We start from the raw sequence: 16,927 nt of genomic DNA on the forward strand, positions 1-16,927 counted from the left end.
TATCGTTATTGGCTACATTCATATCTTTTCATGATCTATATCTCCATTGAAATATAAATAAACTCATACTCTCTGATCTCAACACCGTAATTTCAGCAAATATGTCCAGACTTATTCTTTTTACCTTATTTTCTTGAAAAAAAATAGGCGGGAGAGTTTCAACTTATATACTTGGACAGGGAGAGCCAAAGTGTTGGGAACAATCATAGCAATTTCTGGGGCTATGATCTCTAGCTTTTACGAGGGTAAGGTTCTAGCTAGAGTTTGGACTTCATTAGGCGCAAACGACGAAGTCCAACTTTCCCCGCGATAAGCTTGATCGATCACATGTGCATAAACGCCACGAATATCTCGGCATTCTTGCAGCAGTTGGGAGCTGTATCTCTTCGGCTGCATCAATCGTTATTGAGGTATACATTACTAGTTATGTATTAAATACTTTACTTCGTATGATTAATAACTAGTATTTAGGCCCGGGCGATGCCTCGGATTTTCTCTTTGCTACAATTTATTAGTAGTTAAATAAGTATTCTCATACTCATTTAAAAAAGTCATCTGATTCATTATATGTATTTCAAACGTTTTCCATTCATATGTCATCATTAATTTTGATTACAAAATCAATAATGGTATGGTGGAGTAACGGTTGGATTTCTTACTTTCATACTTGAGGTTATGGGTTCGAATCTTTACGTAAACAATTCTTCTTTTTTTTGTTTACTATATGAGAAAGACATGGATATGATGTTATTGGATGAGGGAGGGTGACACGTGGCACATATACGTTCTTAGGAACGCCTTTTAATATATTAGTATAGATAACATATCATAATCTAGTTCATTATTCTATCCATTTGTATGTATTTGCAAGGATATCTTGTTGAAGAAATATCCAAATTTTCTGAGAGCCACTGGCATAATAGTAGGATTAGGTGTAATCCAGTGTGTAATATATACCGCTATTTTGGACCGAACGTCATATGATTGGAGGTTGGATTTTACTAGGTCGGGGGTTATCTTACTCTATATGGTAAGTAATTTCTATTCTATGTTTAGCTGTTTAATTAAGTTACACAAATACATCATCTTATTTGATATTAGGGTGATCAAAATGGTTGAATCTAATGATCGAGTTTTAATATTAGGCAATTATAGCTTCCGCGCTCCTTATGATACTAACAACATGGTGCATCACTAAAAAAGATCATTTTTCATTTCCACATTCAACGGAATTGCCCTTATTACGGTGGCCATTGCAAGCCCCTTCATTTTACACGATCCTCTTCACGTGGGAAGGTAATATCGAGTAGTCTTTGGCTATTTAAATTCCAGTCTTTGGCTATTATTCTCATTATTCTCATTAACTTTGGTACCAAATTTTTATGAGATGTCTTTTTGACATCTCACTATGAGACGCCTATAACGTTCTATCAACTCAGGAAACACATTCAAGAAGTGATACTCTTCAAATGACTACAAATAATAAAAATTCTTCAAGTACTGACCATTAGACACATGGGACCCTAACCTGAAACTTTTGGTTTACAAGGGTACATCCCTCTTGAAGTTAAAGGTGACACTTTTGGTTCAAAACCCAAACTTTCAAGCTACTACTGCTGGCATGTCTAGCAATTCTCGTTAAGTGATATATTTAAGATTTCGATTAAGACCAAAATTGTAAACCAGTTTCGTCTAAACTCTAACTGCATGACTTGCAGTTGCAGCTCATTTTGGATCAAAGCAAATGAATATATGGCCAACCCTCTCATTTCTGAATTGTTAAGCAAAGCCTCACAAGACAAATGCACCCTGAAAGAATGGAAGTCGACAAACCAAGCCTTGAAATGGCAACTGATCCTGTTTTCCTAATCTCAAATCCAACATAGTACTCCTATTACCTTTACCTGAACCCAAACAGTTCACCGAATTGGCATCTATTAGGTGAAGGGTTGCATTACATATGGTCATCACAGTCCAGCATCTCCCCCTCATGCGTGCATTTCATGCACACTGGCAAATACTCTAAAAAACACCTAATAATTCGAGGAGACAAGGCAAAGTCGTCATACATCCAAAAAAATTGCTCTTACATGGATGGTGAAAACTGTAAAGCCCTTTTTAAATGAACACTTGACATGAAACAGTATTCGTTCTCAGAGGCTCTGATCAGTTAACGTTCACAGTTATAATCATCTACGTACATAGTTGGTCCAAACTCCCTAGACACCCTTTTCACAAAACCGTTAAGGCATCACGTCTCAAGTAAAATTTTCAACTTTGACAATTAAAAAAAAACAATATTGACAGGAATATACAGCTTCATCAAATGAAAATGATTGGTCAGAGTAAAAGAGTAATAACAATTTGAGAAGCACTAAAGATAATATTAAAAAAATCCAACTAAATATTTTAAAATATTAAAGTAACATTTTAAGAAAAATTGCTGATATAGTTTCAACCTACCCTTCCTACAATATGACCTACGTCAAAAGAAGCTCCCTGGGCTTCCTCCGTACAAACCAATTTGTCAAATTAAAAAATGACAACATTTAGCCAGCAGGAATATATATACCAAGTAAAACACAGCGCCACCAACAGTTGACTGCAGAGAACAGCTTTGTCAAAACAATTAGCTTCACTCCCCATCTCAACCCCTTGTACTCAATGCCAACAATATCTTCTTTCTCGGACCCTGTAACAAACAGCAAAGAGCAGTAATGTCATAAAAAGGAACTAGTTTTGTGCATAATAAAGGAAACAAGTAGTACTTGGCCTTGATGTTCAGCGTGACGTTGCGGTCATGGAATCAAACCCCCCTTAATCTTGGGGGTGGTTATTTCCTTAGTCACCCCCCCCCCCCCCCAAAAAAAAATGAAAAGAGTTTTTGACATGCTAAATTGGACCCAGTTGGAGAAGCAACAAGAAAGTATGACGCCTAGTCACCTAGCACTCTAAACCTCAGCAATATTATGACAATTTCATTGCCCACAATGACACCACAATAATAAAGCATTATAACATGACTCTCTTTCTCTCCTGTCCCTCACTTCCCCTTATATATCAAGGAACGGAATAAACTGAAGTTCCTCCCAAGTAATCCCTCCCCTCTTTCCTACTGTATCTGAAAAAGATAATGGGAACAATTGGACATGTTACTAGATCGAATTTGGTGATTCTGAACAGATGAACCCAAAATATTAGAGCATCCTGAAGGAACTGGGTGTGGTTTCTTCCCCAAGGAACACCCATTATTTCTTTGAACTATTTCTTCCAGCTAATCTTGTTCTCACAATGTAGGCAGCAGAAAGCGGGAAAAGGCTCCCACTTCAGTTAATTCATATAAGGCTATTAAAATGCCAACACCAGAAAAGAGAATTAATTTGCACAGCCTTCTGAGTAACCTGAAATATCAGAACAGGAAAAAGGAATGGATGGCTTCTCCATGGTTTGAAAATTGCGGCTGTATGTCCCTCAGTAAGCTGAGACCAGTAATGAAGTACATAATTTTTAAAGCTCTGGGAAGAATATTGGTGACACACAAGTCCATCACACAAAAAATTACTTCCATCAAGCACCTTGCCCATACAGCCAAATCTCTCTAGATACAACCGAAGAATAATTCCAAGTACAAATGTTACTCTTTTTTCAAAGAGGTGAAATAACAAAGATCCTTGATCATTAATATTACTATTACTACTATAAAACTTAAAATGAGTAAGAATAGAGGAAACATATTAAGGTCAATCACAAACTCCAAATTCATTAGAAGGCATGATATGTCAATTACAGTACCATAAATTTTGTGACATGAATGTGTACAAATATTTTAAAAAAATGAATATTCCCTCCATCCCCGAGAATTCTTAGATGTCTTTGGTGCGGAAACTAAGATTAGTAGAGTACCATAAAGAAAAATAAAGTTAGTTACAAGTGAACACACACACACACAGAGAGATGAATAGGTCTCTGGAAGCATTATTGCAACTGAAAACCAAAGGTCTTAACGGCCCATTTGGTTTAGTGGTCATAAATAGTGGTAATGGTAATGAAATATAGTGTAAATGTGTAAAGAAGTTCTCATGCCAATAACCATGGAATTGAAACATTATGACAAAAGATGGATTTCGCTTTATAAATTTCCATTACCACCCAATACCACCTTCCCAAGTGGTAATGGATGGTAATGACTTTTTAGTAAGAAAATGGATATATTATTTATAAACATTAACTCTTAAAAATAAAAAAAGTATAAGTGTTTATTCAGAGAAAAAATAATCTGACTAGAGGGTACGGACAACAAAAGCAGAACAGAAGGGGGAAAAAAGGAGAGGAGAAGTTAAAAGAAAATCAGCAAAGAGAAAAAAAAAGAGTGGCTGAGGAGTGAGGACAACAGAAGAGAAGCATAAAAAGCCAAAAAGGAGAGAAGGCTACAAAAAAGAAAAAACTCGCAGAATAAAATAGAACACGTGACTATTTTTTACTCTTGGAAAAGAGGGTCGAACAGAGAGAATGAAAGGAGACCAGACGAGTCACCTAGAAAGCTTCACATCGATGAATGGCGGCAGACTGGTGGTGGCCACCACCGGACATTAATCGCCGGCCAGTGAGTCATACCCAGTTACAATCAATTTCCCAGATGCTTCACATTTCGCAAATTAGGACTTTGATTTTTGGGGTTAGATTGAAGTAATTTCATGCAATTAATTCAGGGTTTTTGCTCAAATTTACATATTATGGGTACGAGTTAATTTTGATTTTTTTTTGTTTTATTCTTGTTCTAAACTCATATCTCTTATTTTTCTCGCTTCTTAATAAAAGGCAGCTACCTCGCGCCTCCAGTAAAGGCACACAAAAGCGCGCGCCTATCGTTGTGCTCCTCGCCTCAGCTGATGGATGCGACTTTTGCACCGCCTTTACTTGCCTTGCGCCTAGGCGCGCCTTGGGCGTGCTTTTTAAAACTAAGGCCATGGGAGGACGTAAGTATGTATTTCATAGTTGCCTTACCAAAACGCAAAGAGGTAAGAACACAATTATGGTTGTGGTGGATAAGTTCTCGAAGATGGCACATTTTGTGGCTTGCACGAAGACTGGTGGTGCCACTCATGTGGCATTTAAAGATAATTATTCATTTAAATGGAGTTCCTAGATCCATTGTTTCAAAAAAAGATGTCAAGTTTCTGGCAGATTTAACGAAAGCTTTTGGGAATTAAGCTGCTCTTTAGTACCACAGCTCATCCTGAGACACAAGGCCAGAGGTAACTAGGAAAACTCTTGACCACACCTTCAAGGACCATGGGGAGCAAAGTCCCTGAAAGATTGGAATCTCAAACTAACACAACAGATCTCCAACATATGCCACTGAACACTCTCCATTCAAGGTAAATCACGGAACTACGCCACTTAGTCCTTAGGATTTACTACCTATTCCAGTTCAAGCTCATATTAGCAAAGCAGAAGTGAAAGCTAAAGAAATGAAGAAGCCAATGAGCAAATTCGAGCTAGAATAGAAAGGTAAATGAAGCATATAAGATCTCAGCGAACAAACATCAGAAGAAGTTCACCTCCGAAAAGAACAATTTCCATCGAGAAGAAAAGCAAGCTCATGCCTAGAAGTAATGGTCCATTTAAGGTGTTTAAAGAGTACGGAAACAATTTCCACAAGATAAAACTGCTAGGAGAGATAGGAAACATATAGGCAGTATTCAATGTAGGTGACCTAGCTCCATACCTTAAAGCTGATCTTTTGGAGGATCAAGGAGACTTTTCCCAATCAGGAGAGAATGATGCAAGAGCATCCACCCTACTCAAGCTACAAGCATGGAAGACGAAGGGGCATTAGAAACGCAATTTCAAGGCTCAGTTAACCCTAAGGTGATATAAGGGGTTAATTAAACACGCTTAAAAAACTGTTTTGCTTAGTTCAGTTTTGCATGGTTTTGTGGTAGCCAAATCTCAAATGGGAAAGCACTTATTTTATAATTTTTGGCTCCAAATTGCTTTCCCAAGGCAGCTAACACATCCAACTAGGCGAGAAGGTTGCTTGAGATGAAACTTAATGGTGAAGAAAGCCACCTTCAGAAGCCATTTCTTCCATTTTCTAGAGTGTGACCTATGGTTGGAAAGCTCTTCAAAAGTAGGAAATCCTCCCATTGGTTTCCAAGCCAAAGCAACAAACGATTGGAAGCAAAAGACAGAAAGTTAGCAACTAGTCTGATGAGAGTTTCTAGCAGCATGTGTAACTAGTTGTTTTCAACTTTTCTTCTTTTTGCTTGCTTCTTGGGTAGGAAAGCTTATATTGCTGCCTATATATACTAGGTCAGTTTAGGAGAATTAGATTGTGTAAGTTCAAAGTAAGAAACTTGGAGAGAAACAGTTGTTTTTCCTAGAGTGTCAACTTTACCGGTTTTGGTTCTTTTATCTACAACATTTTCTTCATTGCATGTTTGCTTATAAGTGAAGTGTATAGAATTGAGTAGGTTGAATAATAAGTTGTTCCATCTTATTATTACCTTAGATTGGTGGTTGTTTGGTTGGTGAAAGTGGTGGTTGCTTTGCAAACCCGGAGGTGTTCCTCGTTTTCCTTGTTTTCTTTCTTACTTATCTTTGCTCTCAAGTCCCAAATCAATACGTATCAATTGAAACTATAAGGTTTCTCAATGATCTCATAAAAGATCCCCAAGTTTGTTGAAATTTCTTTGAAAAACATAAGTCTGGAAAAACCTAATCTTCACAAAGTATCTACAAAGTATCTACGCAAGCACGATTGCCTACCAAGATAGCCAATTGCAAATACACATTAGCACACAGCCCCATCTAAGTTAAACGAATGTATATTCTCAGATAAGCATAGCGCCATCAAAGTATTCACACGTTGCATGAAAATCATCAACAGAGAAAATATCTAACCTACTTCCAAATTTTCAAGATTAATTTGAATATCAAATAAGCATTACGTTACTGTGGCCTGAGTAGTGAGTACTGGGAATGCTATGGACATTGGAACAATGCATGACAGGTTAACAGCTCAGCATTCAGTACTCAGTAGACATCTTACCATTGGTACTCCCATTGCTTTAAGGTCCTCATCAGTCATGTGTTCAAGAGCTGTCATATCGACCTGAAGACAAAACCAAACTTAGTTATTAAGACTCACTGAAAAGTCGGAAGGTACACAATCACATGCAACTGGTACTTACTTCCTCTGCCTGAAATGAAATAAGATACTTCTCAAGACCCAAGGACTGAAGAAACCCATCAACTGATGAATCAGCCTGCAAGAAGAAAGATATAGATCAAGACTCAAGAGAATGGATAAAATAATCCTTTGACAGAATTAGTGTTTTCCCTTCCAGCAAAGCAGTTAGCAAAAGTTCAAAAGTCCTATAGATCCATGACGCAATCAGCCTTATCAAATGATAGATTATTGCATACTTATTCTGCTAATAGTCATACAATCAATCAATTCCTAACAATTTAAAAGAAGGTGCAACACAATCAGTACCCAGATAAAGTACGGGAAAGAGAGAATATAGCACCTTCTGCTGAGGCTTTTTCCTTGAAGTTGAGTTGGGAACTTTCTTGGACTCTGCAACAGGTGTGGCAACAATGACACTTCTTCTAGCAGGTTTAGCAGCCTCTGGTTCAGGTTTGGGCTTCAGGGGATCTTTATTTATTGGTTGTGAATGCATTGAGCCAGACAATTTTTCACGTAGATCTCTAACACCTCCACCTTGGGTATCATGCTGAGAGCTCCTCCTTTGAAGCTTCAAACGTAGATCACCTCCACCAAGTTTTCGCGCTTCAAGGTCAATTGACAGTGTCAAACCCAATGTTGTCTATAAAACATAAATGAGGAAACTTAGTATTATGTAAATGGCTCAGCTGATCCATACATATATGAGGCTGCTCATCTTCGTAAAGATCATGTTCCCATTTGTCATCTTGCCTCTGCCTGCAGACATGGATACGACCGATTCAGAGAATATCAAAATTGTCGACTGAATAAACTATAAATCTAGCATAACATGTGGTGGCATGACATATTTAGACCTATAGCACAATAACATGTGGTTTTCCATGACATTTGTACGTAAGTATATGAATACATAATCAATACCAAAAAATATGTAATTCATCAGACTTTTGCGATATACATGACTGCAGTAGTAAATATAATTTACCACATGATGTAAAAACTTACTAAAGCCATTAAAACTTCTGACACAACTTACAAGTACTCCCTCCATCCCACAAAGCTTTTCCCATTCAACCATTCATAATTGGTCCAATTACTTATATGGACTAGAACAACCAATTGACATAATACAATCCTTTCCCTTCATTACCTTTTTTATCATTTTTTTCTCTCCAACATTAACTTAAAATAGCCACTTGCATTGTACTTTTTCTTATACTTCACTCAACAGAGACCAACCACAAAAGTTTTCCTTAATACGTGTGCCCACAAGAAACTGGAGAGGCATTGGTAAATGGAAGGAGTAATAGCAAATATACCATCAGTGCACATCTTCCAAATCTTCATTCTTGACCCCATAAGGCATGCACTGGTTAAACTTACCTATTAACTGCAAGCTAAGAAACATTTTGGTCTTGAGTTCTACTTTTGCCAATAAAATCCTAAGTTGCACAGAGACAGGTAAGGGGACAGAAAACGGTAAGATTCCAACATCTTAAGACATGGGTACGCGTATCCGTACAAGAAATTGGAGAAGAACCCGTGACCTTGAAGAAGTACCCGTGCTAGAGAGAATTAAAATCCGATTTCACATTCACAAGACAGCGCTGACATGACATTGGATCATATACATTTCAACTTTACGAAGATACATTTTTCTTATCGAATAAGGCGGACATAGGTAGAAAGAAGCATAAAAAAGAACACAAAGCACACTCACAAATCATCCAACAACCAGGGAAGGGGGAAACTTGCAAGCTTCAGAAAGGCATCCAAAGCTTCCTTTCCATTCCAATCAAAAAAAACCATCCAGATCTAGTCATCCACAGAGAGCTGATATGCTAAACACTTTGAATGTGTGGGATAGATTTATCTAAGGCTTAGTGTTGAATACTCATGGGGGAAGTGGCTTATCTACTGAAATTGGATTAAAGTTTAAACAGATGATATGGTAGCAGAAACACAAACAATAGAAGCACAGATGGAATAGGCCAGAGTGGATAATTCGTATACGGTAGATTTTGTGTGGGTCAACCAATAGAAACTCATCTGTTCCGCTGGTAGCTGAAGCAATTTAATTTCTGGTTCAGGCATGGGGGAAGATTTGTCATGATCTGTCAGAAGACAGGACTTACACCACCTCAGGAAGCGCAGCATGCCATTGCACACCTTCCCTTTCTTACCCTAATTATTTGTGTAATCCATGTTGGAAGACAGTGAAATTCCACCACTTCCTTGCCCGCCCATCTCCTTCATTTTCCCGCAAAATTATAAACCACGCAAAGTGCAAAATAAAGCAAATGCTTATTTCACTTGTATATAAAAAAAAGTCAAAAAGTTAGATCCATCACCATTTCTGCCATCAATAACCCTCAACCAACTTTATCTTAATCAATCACCACACCAAGTTTACTAATCACATGGGAATATTTCACTCTTTCTCCTTCTCTGTGGTTCATGTCTCATTTTCACATGTTGCAAGTACTAAGAAATGGAGGTAGTATATATCTATATAATATTTTCATTTAATTATTCAAAAGTTAGATTAGGCTTCCCCTTGATTAAAAATATCTTCATTTAATTATTCAAAAGTTAGATTAGGCTTCACCTTGATTAATATGCCAGGCGCAAGTATGCTACTGAGTGTTAAAGCTCCAACACTAAATTTGCCCTAGTGGTAACATAACAAAGGACAGCACAAAAGAGGAAGCAAAGGAACAAAAAAAAAAAGAAAACAAAATGATCCTACACATAGCATAGCATATAGAAAAGGAATCTTAGTCATGAGTCATCCGGTACGTTTCAAGAAAAAGAGTAAAAAGGAAAGGAAAGGAAAAGGAAAGCAAACGCCAGCCTCATGAGGAAAGAGAAACTTCAAGAATAGTTGGTGGAAAAGACGATCAGCCGAAGCACCGACCATGGCACCAGCTCACCTTAGCCCACGAGTAAAACCCCAATAAATAACATCTTTAATTACAAAATTACCCCTTAAATTCACGGATCTAGGGTATATATTTTAAACCCCATACTTGAAAGGAATTAATTGCTACTGTTTTCCTTGCCATTGGTCCTTTAACAATGGACAGAAGATGGTGTCTAAGGTTTTCCTGCACCAACTCATTACCAATTTACAGTTTCTGGAGATGAATTTTACTATTCTTACTCTCTTTACTGGGTGTCCGAATGCAGAGTGTCAGATCTGACACAAATACATACCAGGGTCTGCAGGTGTCAGTCTGGATAACAAAGTTTACATGGATTATCGTTCTGAACCTCCGACAATAAAAATGAGGAGACTTATAGCCTAAATGATTCTAAAGCACACAAAACCATTACCTCAAAAGCTTAGTTTAAAAGGTGTGAGGCGCACTGAGGCACAAAGTGCAAGGCTAAGGCACGCGCATCTCGTAGGCGAGGCGCACCTTTGATGCAAAACTCTATATAAATATACAACCAAAAGGAGAGTTATTACTCTCATGAAACTCAAGGTGCTAACTGCTAAGCATATCATCATAATGCAAGTATTTGAGGTAAGTCCATTTCAAGTCACATTCCACATAGTATCAAAATTAAATCCATTGTAGAGTCCATCAACCATCTCGCTAGCGGCATCCTCACTTCAAAGGGGGTGAGAAAGCCTGCAATGAAACCTACAATTTAAAAGATATAAATCTATAAAAGTGTGAGTTTCACCAATGTTCTTTCTTATGTGCTTTCTTTTCAGCAACAAATGAAAGATCAAAAGCCGATCTCCTACTTGAACCTAATTGCAAATTGCAACAACCCCATACGTAGATTAACTTGCACGAAAAAGAAGGCAATTAAAGACTTCAAGGAGTGTTACATCAGAGAGTGGCACGAGACATAACCAATTTTCCGCCTCGCTCGACTGTATTCGTTATATCTACCCATATATACTAGGTTTATCTCTCTCCTTGTGAGAGTTTAGGGACTTTGTTCTTTGATTATTGTTTTCAACTGCAAATTGATCCATTAATAGGGATTTCTATGCTATGGGTTTGCAAAGATGTCAACTATCGTGGTTTTCCCTAATCAAAATTATATTTGTTTTAATATGATATGTATCTCGTAGTTTCGACTTATATTCTAGATGTCGTATAATTTCAAAGTAATGAATTAAATTAACTGAAAAGACACACCCTAGCTCTTATATTACTTCGACTCTTCTAACTTCCTTATGCATTTGTGTCATGTCCTACGTGGCTAAACACTTAATTACTTCACTTTAAACCAAAATCTTAGAAATTTTACTATGGAATGGCCAAGTCAAACACCCAAGCACATATCCTACTGGATACATGTAGTGAGTAACATAGCTTAGCTAAGAGCCATACCTAAAGTAATTAGATAGTAACCAAAGGTCAAAAACGATGAAGACTAGAAAAACCTAATTTTTAGCATTTCATTGTATATGTCCACATCATCATCCCTAAACCTCTCCAGTTAGCACTCCATATATTTGACCCCATATATTTGACCAATAAACACCATAACTAGTAGCAATAATCAAGATGCTGGTCATGAGTATCTAATTATCTAATTCCATGATGTTCTCTTCATCAATTAAATACTACTTAAGATTATTAAAGAAAATAAAGGTAACCAGTATATGACAGCTTCTTAAGTTGACAACTTAAAAGAAGCAATTGATCCATTCTATAAGTGGAAACTAGATGTTAAAGGCGAAGTCTTAATCGAACTTGAAGCTCCAATTAATTTTACCATTCCCTCGACACTATATGGAAAAAAAAGTCGTCGGAGTAGTAGTGCACTAAGGATCCAACGAAGAGCACTAACCCTCAATTTTCAACCAGCTAGATAAATATGCACTGAAAACCGTGCTCTCCACATATTCTTCACTCACTTTCTAGTCCACAGACACACAAATCTATGATTCGGATATTCGCTCAACAAAAAGGTTTTACCAAAAGCACCCAAATGTTGCTCTAGACCCTAATCACACGACCCAAGTTCTTTCAAACCTTCTTTCTAGTTTCACATGAGCTTTCTACTTAAGAAATTACGCTAAAACTACAACAAAAGTTCACTATTTCCAACAAAATCAATATAAGCAAAAATTAAACTATCAACTAAAATAATCTTGTTACCAGTTTACCCGACAAATATCAAACAGAAAAAGAAAAGGAATGAAACATCTTAATTACAGTATTCAATGCTACTTTAAATCCAAGAAATTCCATAAAAACAATAAACAAAAAAGAAAAAACCTTTTTCCGGTAACGGTTCTCCGGCGAACGGAAGTAGCAACGCCGTTATTGCCGTTAAGCCTGTCTCTAATTGACGGCTTGGATTCTCCCTCTAAACGATCAGCATACATTTTCCCGAGAATCGAAGATGATGTGGAAAGTATTCAGATTTCCAGTCGCAAAACCCTAACCCTAGATTTTGTGGGACTTTTAATTTGGTACTTTGCTGAAGAAGTCAGAATCAGGGGAGTAGAGATTCGAGGTTTTAGAAAGAGGGAGAAAGAGATTTAAACAGGTGAGGTATTTTTTTCTGAGAGTGCGATTTTGCTAGGCTTGTTGAAAAAGGAAAGAGAAATAGTTACTGAGAAGTGAGAAGTCACAGTCGACGCCTACGCATTACGCAGCGAGCGCGAGCGATAGGACAGAATTAATTAAACTATATGCATGTCGCGTCTGACTAACCATAGCTGTGTCACTAGACCTGAGCATGGGCCGAGCCGGCCCTGTTTACGGGCTCGGCCTGCGGGTTAGGAAAATTTGTGGGTCGGGCCCAAGCCCGTTAGTGGCGGGATGTGTCAGGTTGAATTTGAAATTTTCAGATTTTGTCCACGGTCTGGTCCAGACCTCCGGGTCAGGCTCGTGCCTTCTGCAGGCCTGGCCCATGTTTTATGTTGTTTTTTTGGATTTTTGACCATTTTAGACTAAAAAACAAAGGAAAGGAGCATTCGGCCAACGGGCCATCTAGGCGGGCTCGTGCTGGTGCGAGCCTGAGATAAAATTTCTTGACCGTGACAGACTTGCGACCCACGAAACGGACAACGGGTCGGGCCGACCCACGTGCGGATCCAGCCCATCCCCACCTCACTCTATGTGTCACTGTGATTATTTTTCAAAAAATTTGTAAGAAACTACCGTGCGATATTAGATATTTAACTTTCACTAAATTTACAAATAAGGGTTGTGTTTGGCAATGAGAGGTTTGATGTGTTTTTAGAGCTTTGGACTCCAAATAGAGTTTTTAACGGGTCAAAACTCTATTTGGAATATTTGGTAAAATGGCTGATTTGATAGAGTTTTGAGGAGTTTTGGGGTTCAAAACTCTAATTTCTAAAAAGTTGGAAAACCCATTGTTTTGTTCAGAGGTTTGAAATTTACATTGTAATATGACATGTTTACCCATAAAACACCTCACTTCTCTTCTCACTCTTAACTCTTAACTCTTAACCCTAAAAATACCACTTCTTCATTTTCTCTTATCTCTCCTTACTTCCCTCTTATCAGATTTGAAAGACCTTGGTGAATTCTTGAGGTATCTTCAAAGAGGTTAGTGAATTTTTGCTAATTATTTGTTATTATTGTATTAATTTTCGGGTTTATTCCGTTTACTGATCTTCAAAATCGTCACTTTTGCATCTGATTGATGTCTAATTTGCACTTTGTTTGGGGATTATGAGTTTATTTAATGGGAGATTAATTATCAAAATTTGGTGGATTATGAGTTGTTTCTATGAGTTAATTAACTTTGTTGCATTGGGCGATTTTTAGAATAATAAGTATTTGGAATAAGAACATTTGAGTTTCTGTGGTTGATGACTTGATGTTTGGCAATGATGGATAGACTAAGAACATTCTTTATATTAGTGAACCTTTTTTTTATATGCATGACCAATTAACCATCATGTATATACACCTGCCCTGCAACCCATGAATAGGCTTGGAGACTTGGAGTTGCAATTATAATTAGGATTTTTTGGTTAAAACACCCTTATATATGCAATTATGTTTGGTGATTTTTAAAACAATCCCCCTTTTTATTTTTTTTAAATGAACCCCCAAACGTTTTATAAAAATTTTGGTTGCACCCCCAAAACCTAACTTCCGTCAAATCCAGACGTTTGTGGGGCCCACATATGCTATTATATAACAACCACTTCATCCCCAAATCAGGGTATTCCCTCTCTCACAACGGTCATTTTCCAACACCTCCAAATTGAAGCTGCTAATCTAAAATTTCGAACGGAAAATTGCAATTCCACTCTCAATTGACAATTCCTAACATCCTTCAAATCAAGTAAGTGCTACATTCATTTTTAGGCATTTGCTGTCTAAGGACCCTCGATTCGATTGTTTTCCAAGAATGATAAAAAAGAAGACAATTTAATTATTTAAAATATTTCTTTTATTAATGATAGAAGATGACCTCAAATAACAAGAGGGACAATGATGAAGCTGAGGCTTCGGTGAGAGACATGGGTCGGGCTAGTTGGTCTAAGGAAACTTTACTCATATTCTGTGATCTGTGTATCCAATATGCCGAAAGGAGTAAGAGGGAAACGAGGTGCAACAATTTCACAAAGAATGCCGTGGAAAGTGCTTGAAGTGGAGTTTAGTAAAAAAAAAAAAAATTGGCGTATGAGAAGAACCAACTGAAAAACAACTGGGATTGGATGAGAAATCGTTGGAGCCTTTGGAGAGCATTTAAAGGAAAAGAAGTCGGATTAGGTTGCGATCATGAAAAGGGTACAATAAGTGCTCGTGAAGAGTGGTGGAAGAAAAAAATTGAGGCTAGCTTATACATACCCACTTTATCGCTTACATTATCATAATAAATTAAATTAACTACCTAGGTTGATTATTATCTAATTTCATTCATCTCTGTTTTATAGGAGAATGTGCATTTTAGAGCTTCTCAATATGAAGGTATTGATCCCGAACTTGAGTACAAAATGGAACAACTCTTTGGAGGTTCGGTTACTCAAGGGGGGATAAAGTTTACTCCTGTTCAACACCCAGAAGAATCACTTTATATCACTTAATGGCACATATCCACTCTTCACCCATTGATGCTACTAATGTTGGTATTGTAATGGTCAACAACGAAGATGTAATGAGTGATAATGATGATTTAAATCATAACGAAACTAACATGGAATGACAGGAAGTCTGGAATGATTCAACTCCACTTCCTTTCGCTTCTCCACAATCAACTGAACACGTAGTTAAATTAAAGGAAGTAAAAAATGCTTTGACAATGATGTTGCAGAGAGTTCAAAGAGTTGTCGGACTGAATCTGGTAGTAGAAAGGGAGGGGGCTGAATTCCTAATGGAAAAATTGGATGCAATGGTGAAAGTTGTGACTGAGAGGAACACTAAGGAAATGGAGTTGATGAGTATTGAAGCACAAACACTTACTGAATCCTCCCATACACTTGTTGATTCATTGGCAAAATTAGCGTCTATGCCTCACCTCGTACCTGGAAGTCCATAATTCTTTTTTGCTTGCACCATGATCGAAGACCCCAAAAAGAGGATACTACTCAATGGCATGCCAGATGATAACTTAAGGCTTTAGTGGATAAAATACTTGTATGAAAAGGATGAGTGAAAAATGTATCGACTTTAACTATTAAGACTTGTTCTATTTAGTTTGGTTATTTATCTTTTGGATTGCACCCCCTTCTGGATAGTAATATTAGGTGCTTTTGTATGACAGGAACATGTAAGTAGCATAGGCTTTGCAATTTGGTTTATATATGCAGCCTATTAACATTACTAATATGAATGTAATATGAACATGTGGTTAGTGCTTATATTAAAGTTTGGTAGTTATGAATGTAATATGAATATGCATTTTATTTTTGCTACATAAACAATATTCTTGATTGTAATGGATACACTTACTAAGGTATTTACAGATATGGATTTTCATGGTATTACGATAATGCATTTTGGGATTATGTGGCATCTATATTAGGTCATGCCAGCCATTATTATGTTAAATACATACACAAGGAGCCATGTATGACATCGTTGCAAACAAGAGAAAAATGGATGCATGAAATATTAAATGGTCATAAAAAACGCTTCAACATGTTTAGAATGACACCATGCACATTTCAACAATTATGCATGGATTTAGAAAATTATCATGGATTATCTCTTTCGGGTAGGATGTCAAGTTTAGAGAAAGTGGGTATTTTTGTTTACATTCTTAGTAAAGGAGACTCAAATCGAGATGCACAAACGACAAACCTCAGGGGTATATGAGGAATTTTCCCTATTTAGTTTTATAGTTGTTTTGGGCTTCCCCTCCTCTGGTTTTGTCTTGGGTTCCCTTGTCCCCTCCCCCAAGTTAGTGTTGGGCTCCCCTTTCCCCTTCCCCACTGTTAGTGTCGGGCTTCCCCTCCCCCTCCCCCTTGGTTGTTGGAATTTCAAATTAGTTATGTCAGGTTTTTTCTTAAAACATGTGTTAGATCTCCATATAATAGGAGTGCGTCGTTTTCTAGTTGTCAAAAATGTTGTCCAAGGTTGGTTGTGGCAATCGACACATGTTTGTCAGTTAAGTCAGGTTTGGTGGTTCAAGGTTATTACAGTAATATATGTTGATTTTTGGGAATACGTGTTGAGGGACAAGATGACTCGAAAATTTCGCGAACATGGACGACGTGATGATAGACTTTCATGGTTGGGACGTATGTTTTTCGATTTTGCAAACCGAAGGTGT

General features: G+C 37.3%; 1 protein-coding gene across 1 annotated transcript; it reads right to left on the minus strand.

Annotated features, from left to right (window-relative positions):
- Positions 1 to 2,318: 2,318 nt before the first annotated feature.
- On the minus strand, positions 2,319 to 12,843 carry LOC104899535 (uncharacterized). Its single transcript, XM_010686744.4, has 6 exons — positions 12,445 to 12,843; positions 7,893 to 7,951; positions 7,536 to 7,798; positions 7,197 to 7,271; positions 7,055 to 7,117; positions 2,319 to 2,692 (listed from the first exon to the last, which is right to left on the minus strand). Exons 1-6 carry the CDS (start codon positions 12,552 to 12,554, stop codon positions 2,648 to 2,650), a joined length of 615 nt encoding a protein of 204 aa, XP_010685046.2. The 5' UTR covers positions 12,555 to 12,843; the 3' UTR covers positions 2,319 to 2,647.
- Positions 12,844 to 16,927: the final 4,084 nt, after the last annotated feature.

Source organism: Beta vulgaris, chromosome 7 (genome assembly GCF_026745355.1).
Source record: "Beta vulgaris subsp. vulgaris cultivar EL10 chromosome 7, EL10.2, whole genome shotgun sequence".
Taxonomy (NCBI): Eukaryota; Viridiplantae; Streptophyta; class Magnoliopsida; order Caryophyllales; family Amaranthaceae; genus Beta; species Beta vulgaris.

Bases quoted from the DNA above. Each gene is read 5' to 3' on its own strand.
- LOC104899535 (XM_010686744.4), bottom strand. From the start codon at position 12,554: ATGTATGCTGATCGTTTAGAGGGAGAATCCAAGCCGTCAATTAGAGAC. The intron at 7,952-12,444 runs GTTTTTTCTTTT...CCATGTCTGCAG, and splicing joins AGAACCGTTACCGGAAAAAG to GCAGAGGCAAGATGACAAAT. The intron at 7,799-7,892 runs GTATGGATCAGC...TTGACCTTGAAG, and splicing joins AGATGAGCAGCCTCATATAT to CGCGAAAACTTGGTGGAGGT.